The sequence below is a fragment of the Sceloporus undulatus genome, chromosome 7 (assembly GCF_019175285.1).
Source record: "Sceloporus undulatus isolate JIND9_A2432 ecotype Alabama chromosome 7, SceUnd_v1.1, whole genome shotgun sequence".
Taxonomy (NCBI): domain Eukaryota; kingdom Metazoa; phylum Chordata; class Lepidosauria; order Squamata; family Phrynosomatidae; genus Sceloporus; species Sceloporus undulatus.
In genome coordinates, this window is record NC_056528.1 from 31,422,060 (window position 1) to 31,432,075 (window position 10,016).

Consider the following 10,016-nt stretch of genomic DNA (forward strand, 5'->3'; position numbering starts at 1 on the left):
ACAAAGACCATGGTCCTCCACCTGCATTGAAGAGAGCTTCCTTTGTGACTGGCATCAGACTGCTTTGCAAAGGAAATGCCGCTTTTCTCCCATTGAGGCTAATGAAGTCAATTAAGCATCTGCCACAAGAGGCCCGGTCCGGACCTGCCGTTCTCCTTGGAAGGCTTTCTCTCTGCCTTTCCTCCCTCCTTTTCCTCCTATAGATTAACATGGACGCTGTGAGACCCCCATAACGCCAAGACTGATCCAAAGCAGCCCAGGTCCAGCTTTTGCCAATTAAGTCACGGCTCTCTGAACGATTTATCGGTTAACCTTTATGAGGGAAAAAGAACCCATCGTGGGCTAATGGACAACTTGCGCCTGACGACATCCTTAAGATGTTCTCTGCGGCATGCGATTCCTGGAGGGCTAATTAAATAAGTGCGTTAATTAATAGAAGGTGCAGAGAGGCAGATTAAAAACCAATAGGTTGGTTTGCCACTTGAGAGCAAGTTTGAAACTGTATTTTATTCTCTGGGAAATTTGGAATAAGACATGGATCCCATGGAAGGAAGGAGCGCTGTGGGTTTTTGGTGATTCTCCTATAGATCCTTTTCCGAAAGGCAGACCTAGATCTCCCATCGTCAGCCAATCTGGATTCTCCAAAGGCAATGGCTTGGGCCATGTGATTCAAAAGGATCATAACATTCAGCTCATCTGTTCAAAGTAGATTATTTCTGCACTGCAGAAACGACAGAGTTTAATGCCACTTTAACTGCCACGGCTCAATGCTGTGCAATTCTGGGATTTGGTAGTTTTTTGTGAGAGATTTAGCCTTAGCTCTTAACAAACTACAAATCCCAGCAATTCCATAGCATTGAGCCAGGGCTGTTAAAGTGGTGTCAACCTGCATTATTTCTCCAGTGTAGATGCACACACCCAGTTAGTCTTAAAGATGCTGCCACATTCCCCCCCCCCCGCCTTATTCCTTTTTTTAAATCTAGTCGCTCACATATACCTCTCCGCTCTCCCCTCCTTTGGCATCTTTCTCTCCCGCAACAGATGCAACACTTCAAAACAGCAGATTTCCGCTCCCATGTGTTTTGCCGACAAGCGGCGTCACGCACAGCTTGTGTTTTGTCCTTGTCGCTTGTTTTGGTGGCTTTGCCTCTAAAATTATCAGCTGTAATGCTCTCGTTGCCTTGTTCGGATGGGGCAGAGCGGAGCCGGAGCGGATCACTGGCTTTGCAGAAGTGGAGACCAGAGGCTGGGAAGGAGCCGCAAGGATGAAAATGCGGAGCAGTTTTATGGTGGAAGACTCCACTGCAAGGTAGCCAGTCTCATAGAGACCAGCTAGCTCCCAATGTCCCATATATTCCTACTGCAAACGCTGTGCAGTTTCAGACTTTCCTTTCCTCTCTGAGCAAAAGTCAGCAGCTGAACATCGGCTTGAGTCCATTAACATTATTAGTCCATTTGCATCTCAACAAGGACCCTTCTTTTGCAATCTGTCTCTATTCCAGTGAAGTCACAGGCCTATTTGTAGGCAGAGAACAGGGATTCCTCAAAATGTCTCCCATGTTTTTGCACGTGGAACATTTTGTTTGTATCTGTTAAACGGTCGACACAGCTACCCTTGTCATTGTTTTCCCTATCAGTAGATGCCAAGGAGCCAGAGAGTATATTCAGCAGCTTGGAGAACTCCTAACGTTTGCAGATGTGGCTCCAAGAAGAGTTAGATGAAGCTCTGACAACTCCTTCGACCTTCATCTCGGAGCTTGGAAACTTTGCTAATTCTGTTGGAAAAGTAACTTATTTTGGGAGCTCTGCCTTTACCCGCTCCTTTTGGAGAGCTAGAAGCAAACCGAAGGCAGAACTGTGTGCCTTTGGAGGGTTTGTTTGGTGCCATTTCCGCCCGACGCACCTTGACATTCCTGTTGTACAGAGGAATTGAAATGAAGGCTTGAAGGGCATTGGTTCCTCCAGTTGGCAGGGAAAAAACAAGCAACGACGCGTTTGTGAAGGCTGCCATGCTTGCTATCTCTTTGGGCACCGTGGGACCCATCTGTCCGTCTCTGTGACCTTTGTTTCAAGGCAGAGTCTGTTGGCTTCTTAACCTTGTCAGGCAAAGTGAAATGCCATTAACTTTTCGGATGTGCTGGAGTTCGTTTGGGAAATTAATCAATCATCTCTGAGAGCCTCGGAGGAGACCAGGAGGGCATTTGGGGGCGCCAGAAAGCGGGGCGAACTTGCGCGCCGTGTCAGGTCTTTGGAGATCGGAGAGGAACCAAAGTCTGTGCTTAATTTTCCATGGATTTTAGCTTTTTCTCTGCTCCGGCGCTTTGATCGACAACTTCAAGCTGCCGGCGCTCAGTGGTTCTGTCAACCAGTTTTTAGGAAGCCTTCCCTTAGCACCAAGTGATCACTTTTGCAATGGAAATGTAGGACTTTTACAAGGCAGATGGCGACTTTTGGAGAGCAACGTCAAAAAGAAAATATTGACAAATTTTCCTTTTTAAATTTCAACCAGATAACACAGTATTGTTTTCCATATAAAGTGGTGGTTAAACCCTGCATCCACTTTTAATTTTTCGTAGGACATATAACCATGGTTCCCACTACATTTGCCCCGGTCGCATTTTTCTCCATGTAAAATAACCCACTTGTGGTTCACATTCACAAATGAATCGGTTCAAAACTGACCCGCTCCGGCCGGCCAAAGGGCAAATTTAAATAGATTCCAATCCGCATCTGGTTCATGTTTGCGAGGAACCGATTTATCCAAAAAGACGTGGGGGAAAAACAGCGTCAAAAAGATGAAGTGATATGGGTCTGGCGCATGGGTCAACAATTCAAGTGGGAACCAGGGTCACTTGAACCGAATTGCAATCTGGTTTAAAAGGTAGTGGGAATGAGGCCTTTGGGAGAGAAATGAATAAATGTATAAGCAATCATTGAGTTTTGCTCCTGGAGTCGGAGACGTGCGCTAAATCCCTGCGGTTTCTCCTTCCTGGCGCTCTCTCCTGGTTTGTGTCAAATGCCAACCTAGGAGAGGATTGTACATTTTTCTTCCTACTGAGCTGATAATGCCATTGAATCCCACTGTCATTTTTTGCCACTCACTGCCTAGTAGTTAGATCTAAGAGACGGAAAGGGATTACTATGCCACCTGGGGAGGCTTCACACCAGCGGCGGATCCTCAGCCAATTCCTTGTCTCAAAACCATCAAACCAGAGATGCTTTTGCTTTTGCAGATCCTCCGCGTTTCCTGCCTCTGAACCCTTTCTCCGTCTCCTGAGCCAAAGCAAATGCTGGCAGATTATCAAGTGCGCCCTTTTTAAACCTCTGCATACTTCTTGCGGAAATTAGCTCCCTTCATACAGATGGGGCTGCCTTCTGCATCTGTGCCTGTGTTTGGTTGTTTTTAGAGACGCTGCATCGAATAAACAGGTTATAAATCGTGGAAATGAAAGTAGGGAAAAAGACAGAAAGGAATTATCTTTGCAGATATTTTATTCCAAATGTTAAATCTGAAAATTAATTTTTGATGAAATGTAGGCCTTGGTTTGCGGCGTGAAGAAAGGCAAATCCTCACTTTCCCAGGTGGCAAAATAATCACAGACCGGGATCCTGATGGTGTCTTATGCATGCATAAATTTACTAATGAAAGTGGTTAATATTCAGTTCTGGGTTTCAGACTCAGATTTTTGGAATGCAGTGCCCTTTGTGTATGGGGTGTATATGCATTGCTTTGCACGCTTGGTTGCACAAGGTTGCACAGTTCAGCTAACAAGGTTGCCTTGCACAACTGTTGCATAATGCGAGTGTTGCACTCCCAAGTCCTTGATATAGGATCCCAGGAATTGTCTTCAGGAAATGTTTCCTTCGTTCCATTCGTCTTTCCATTCTCTCCTCCTTTTTGGCTTTCTCATATCATAGTTTTTGTGGGTTTTTCAGGCTGTATGCAGCCATGTTCTGGAAGAGTTTCTTCTTGACGTTTCGCCAGCTTTTGAGGCTGGCATCTTCAGGGAATGGATTCTCTGAAGAATACATAGATTCTCTGAGGATGCACTGAATAATAATAATAATAATAATAATAATACAGTAATATAGTGCATATGAGGAAGTCGTCTGAAGTCTAGGAAAGCTCATGCTGCCAACTTCTTTGCACGCCTCTGGAAGGACTCACTTGTTTCTGAGACTCCACAATGACAGATTAGGCTAATGGTCCCAGTCCATTTGGTCAAGACCATGATGGGGAGACTGGAGCTGCCACTTTACTCAAGGTGCAACCTGTTTGGAAGCTGAACAGAGACACAGAGAGTGTGCTTTTTCCCTCCTGATGCTGCCTTTCAGTCTCGAGGAATGGTTTTGATGTGAGTGGGGGACGCGCCTTGCAAAAAAGACGTTTCGAAAAACTGCGCTCCCAGGAGGGCTGTGAAGTGCAAGGAAGTTAAAATGCCTTGTAATTGCTCACTATTTCTGTAAAGTCTGTGGCAGAGGAGGAGGAAAAACACACACACACACACACACACAGACAAAATGGTTTTAGGCAAAGGTACGGATAGTTTTGTTGTGATGGCGGCATCTGTTGTATGTAATGGGACTAGAGCATCCATGGAGTTTGGTATCTACAGAGGGTCCTGGAACCAAACCGCATCAAATATCACTGTATTTTCAGGCCATGGATGCATGAATCTGTGGGTAAAGAATCCATGGATAAGGAGGGCAAACTTTGTAGCATTGACAGCACTAATAAGAAACAAACCCCAGCCAAGGAGACCAAGGGCCCACTGTATTTGCTGGATTAAATGATGGACGATGGCCATCAAATAGTGCTAGGGTTGATCTTTATAGCCCAAACTGTTTCTGCTCCCATGCAATTTGAGCAAAGCCATCTGACCTTCATATTATCCTCAGAGATCTTGCTAAGAGGTCTGCCTTAAAGGCCACTTGGCAATATGATGCGGTGCCTTGACAGTGGCGTTCCCATATTTTTCGGATTCTCTTCTTCCAAAAACAAAACCCCTCTTCCAAGTTCAGGCTGCTTTGCCTTGTTTTCTTGGAGCTCATCCATTTTGCTGGACGGTTGGCTGAACATGGAATGGCATTTCGCGTTCTCGCAAGTGGCCACCCCAGCCATTCACCTAAGTTTTTCACGTTGAAAGGAATTCCCATTCTGTTGTTTATCCGGTTGAGGAGCCTCGGAGCTGATAGCAACCTGAGTGGAATCCATTAAAATATATAAGGCAGATAACAACCTGAATTGAATCCATAAAAATGGATATATTTAATTAACGGTCATATAAAAGCACCATGGAAGGGCCGCACAATAAACAACCTGTGGTTAGAAAATGAAATAAATCATCCGAAGGGACTATTCTGGGAGAACCAGCTGGGGTTTTAAAAGGCTTTTGTTCTGTGGGAAGCAAAATTTGGAGTGTCTAATGTTTCTGCCGTCCTCCTGAGCGCTGGACATCACAAAATGTGGTTAACTGGACACCAAGGGATGGCAATGAATGGCCATAAAACGTTCAGAGCGAAGGCAGGCGGCTGGTAAAACCCAGCAGAGGACAAAGGCACAGATGGATGGATAGGGTTTTGCAGGAGCAGAGATAAAGACCCAGGTATTTATTACTGGGACCAGTGTGTTGTAGTGGTTTGAATGTTGGACTATGACTCTGGAGACCAGGGTTCGAATCCCGGCTCAGCCATGGAAACCCATTGGATGAGGTTGGGTAAGTCATACACTCTCAGCCGCAGAGGAAGGCAATGGCAAATGCCTCTTGGAACAAATCTTGCCAAGAAATGCCCTGCTGGCCTTGGGGTTGCCATGAGTCAGAAACAACTTGAAGGCACACAGCAGCAACAAATGAAGAAAAATGTCATGGGGAGGCTGAATTATTAGGAGGCATGAGTCGGAAATGTCTTGAAGGCACACAGCAACAACAACAACAACATAGATCTTACAGCACCTTTGAGACTCACTGAAAGAAGTTGGCAGCAGGGGCTTTCGTAGACCCAAGTCTAGGAACACTCATGCTGCCAACGTCTTTCTTTCAGTGAGTCTCAAAGGTGCAATTGTCTGAATATTGTTGTTGTTGTTGTTGTTGTTGTTGTGGCATCTAAATGCCTTCTGCTGTCATCTTTCCTTGTCTACACTATATTATTGTTCTTTCAAACATTGTATTTTTCTTTTTCATTGTAAGCTGCTCTGAGTATCAGTTTTTTAGGTGAAAGGCAGAATACAATTAAACATAAAACAATGAAGACAACATTAGTCCTTCTAGCGGGGCATGATCATATCTTTCATGGCACCCAGTTTATGGAACCAAGCCCAATCTTTGGATGCTTGGAAATTTTTAGTTCATTTTTATTTTGGGTGTCAAGTGCGGTCCAGTCCTCTCCCTGACTCGTTTTTCTTTTCTGTCTTTCCTTCTTCCTCCTCCCTTCCTCGCTCTTCCCCTCTCTGTCTTTCAGATTATGCTTGGCCCTTGCCTAAACAATTGTGTCCCATCTGGATCTCCCTAGATGTGCTCTTCTCCACCGCCTCCATCATGCACCTCTGCGCCATTTCACTCGACCGCTATGTCGCCATCCGCAACCCCATTGAGCACAGCCGCTTCAACTCCCGGACCAAGGCCATGATGAAGATCGCGGCCGTTTGGACTATCTCAATCGGTAAGACAGCCTCCCATGCTATAGGTAGCCATATAAACATAGAGAAAATATTCGGTGGTAGCTGTGTTGGCCATTCAACAAAGACAGACAAAAATCCATCGGCGATACCTTTATTGGCCAACCGAAATGCACAATATAGTTGTTGCAAGCTTTTGAATTTCCATGGGCTTCTTCTTCATCAAGCAAGAAGTTACAAACCAAACAAAATTGGAGATGTTAGTCCGATGCTTTCATGTTGTTTCAATCCTTATTAAAGATGTGATGATGGGGAGGATATATCTTTTGACCATGCAGCAATAAGGACACATAAAAATCACCATTTCTTCCAGGAAAATGTCTAAGAATTGGATAAATAAAAACGTGACACTAACCATTATAAAAACGGGCAATATAACAATACATGTCCTATTGTCTCCACTGTGCCAGTTCCACAAGCGCAATATGCGCGCCATCGTAAGAGATAATATTGTATCACCTTTCCAATAAAGCCAAGGGTCAAGCATTAAATTCTGCTAAAGTGAATGCTTTCCTATAGTTTGGAAGGGTTAAAACACTCAAGCTAACAAAAAAAGCATGACCATTAAGTTGTGTCATTATTGGTGCCATTTTCAGTAAAACAAGAACTGATGCATTTTTTGGGTGCATTATTGAAGTACAGTATTGTGAAATGGAGAATGCACAGCAGCCGTTTCCACAATCTCAGTGAACCAAGCGGTGTTTGGAACACTGATGCCTTGTTACACACCATCCGAGAATGTGATGCTCCATGTGCAATGGTCACATTTGCAGAACTCCACTTGTGCAAATGAGTACTGAGTACATCCATTGCATAAAGGCCCCCAAAAGCACAGTTGTATGCGTAAGACAACTTATAAACATCTATGACACCAACAAGGATCTGGTCCATGTGGGTCTCACCCTTAGGTTTAAAGGAGAAAGTTAAGTTAAAGGGTTCGTCTGCAGAAACGTTTGGAGCAACTTGTTCAAGATGGAGGTCTATCCTTGCGCTCTCATTGGGTTGATGGAGCCATCTAGTGGAATCAGACATCATAATCTCATTTCTTCCATAGGATTTTGGTTAGCATACAGTTGTCTTAAAGGGTATGAAGACGGATGTACAGTGGACACTCCATATTCGCTGGGGTTGGAGCAAAGGACCCCCATGAAAGTGGAAAAATGCAAATAAAAAAATAAAATCACTATTTTTTGTACCTGAGAAAGTAGCTCTCTAGGAATCTCTAGGTCCTCCAGCACAATGCTATGGTCAACATTTGCCAAAGGTTGACCACAGAATTGCACTGGAAGACCTACAAATACCTAGAGAGTTATTCTCTCTAGAATTTATAGGTCCTCCAATGTGACTTCTGGCAGACTTTGACCATAGAGAGAACAAATCAACCAAATCCGTGAATAATAAAATCCATAAAAGTCAAAACCGCAAATGTGGAGGGATGACTGTACTTATAAATGTGGGCCAAGATTGTGGTCAGTGGTGCATACCCTTTATGCATCCAAAGTCCAAATCACTTCTGGTTGCAAGCATTTCAGGTAAGGGAGACGCAACCTGTGTGAGTAAAAACAGAGCAGCTATGGATCCATAAGTCTAGGTCCATAGTTCTTAACCTCTGGTTCTCCAGATGTTTTTGACTTCATCTCCCAGATTCCCTTATCATTGGTCATGCTGGCAAACGCTTCTGGGTGCTAAAATCCAAAACAGCTGGAGGATCAAAGGTTGAGAACCTCTGCCCTTAGGTATGGGTCTGTAATTGCAATACAGAATGCCATCCCTTCTTAAAATAACACCTTTTCTCTTCCTTCTTTTGGGTCTTTCGGAACGGCTCCGCCAGGGATCTCCCTGCCCATCCCAGTCATTGGCTTGCAGGACGATTCCCGGGTCTTCGTGAACGGGAGCTGCGTCCTCAACGACGAGAACTTTGTCCTGATCGGTTCCTTCGTGGCCTTCTTCATCCCTCTGGTCATTATGGTGTTTGCCTACTGCCTGACCATCCAGGTCTTGCAAAAACAAGCCTCGGTGTTCCTCTACGGAGAGACTCCCAAGCAGCGGAGGAGCAGCATGAACTGCCTGAAGAAGGAGAACAACACTGAGAACCTCTCCATGCTCCAGAACCACGAGGCGGCCTCCCACTTGAACTCTCCCACCAACAAAGAAGGGGTCCTCTTCCGGAAGGGCACCATGCAGTCCATCAACAACGAGCGGAGAGCCTCCAAGGTCTTGGGCATTGTCTTCTTTTTGTTCCTCGTCATGTGGTGCCCGTTCTTCATCACCAACATCATGTCTGTCCTCTGCAAGGAGGCGTGCGATGAGGCTCTCCTCGGCGAGCTTCTGGACGTCTTCGTTTGGGTTGGGTACATCTGTTCGGGGGTCAACCCCTTGGTCTACACCCTCTTCAACAAAATCTACCGCAGGGCTTTCTCTAACTATATCCGCTGCCGCTACGACAGTGGGAAAAAGTCGGCACAGCGGCACAACCAGTGTGCCAACGTCTCGACAACGGCGCTGTATGGGAAAGACCTCCATTTGAACAGTTACCGCAATGGGAACGAACTCAACAGCATGGAGTTGGATGAGACAGAGGATGCCCTAGAAATGCACGTTGGGACTTCGGAGCTCTCCATAAACAGCTGCAGTGGCGAGAAAACCAGTAGCGTGTAAAGAAACCCAAACCAACAAACATAAAACACAAACACAAACAAACCCACATTCTGGGTTTCACTGTGGTGCAGCTAACCAACCATGTTATGTGCTAGTCAAAGAATGATGTAAATAATGCATTTGGAACAAAGATGTCTTTCTTTTTTCTTTTCCCCTTTCCTTTAATTTAATTTACATTTTCATATTTGTAACTCATTGCTTTTCCCCATCATTCCTCAAACAGAGTCTGTTGGATGCAGAGCAGCTGGAAGGAAGCTCTGTAGAAAAAGCGGATCCCAATGACATCCATTAGTTTGCTTACAAAACATTTTTCTTTCCCTTTTCCTTTTGGTGCATGAACAAAATGCTATTAATCTCAGGTGGTTTTCTTTTTCTAAAAAAAGTCCTTAATGGTGAATTATGGGGTAGCCTCATGTCAAATAAAGGGAGATGACTTGGCCAGTTCAGCTTTACTGATTCCGATGCTGCTCTTTAGCACCGAGTGGATGCATGTCGGTCTTACTGGGTCAATATGGGATGAACACACATTCAAGTTAGTGGGTAGCGGTGTCTGCCCACTGAGCCCATATTCCAACTTTTGGGGAGCAGTGGTCACCCTACTTTGGGTGTCACCTGGTGCGGTCCATACCCCTTGCACCCCCTTAGTGATGCCAATAGTGTTTGGGGACAAAAACAACTCAGT

The 10,016-nt window shown here is 45.0% G+C and overlaps 1 protein-coding gene across 8 annotated transcripts in view; it reads left to right on the top strand.

Moving 5' to 3' along the window:
* The window catches only part of HTR2C (5-hydroxytryptamine receptor 2C), a 132,378-nt gene extending 122,609 nt beyond the window's left edge, over positions 1 to 9,769 (top strand). For 7 of the 8 annotated variants that reach the window (XM_042477754.1, XM_042477752.1, XM_042477757.1 and 4 more), the window contains 2 exons: positions 6,460 to 6,660; positions 8,508 to 9,769. In XM_042477754.1, coding sequence (XP_042333688.1) covers positions 6,460 to 6,660; positions 8,508 to 9,334 — 1,028 coding nt within the window. In that variant the 3' untranslated portion in view covers positions 9,335 to 9,769. The remainder of the gene's footprint in view (positions 1 to 6,459; positions 6,661 to 8,507) is intronic. The other variant, XM_042477759.1, reaches the window with a different exon arrangement.
* Positions 9,770 to 10,016: the final 247 nt, after the last annotated feature.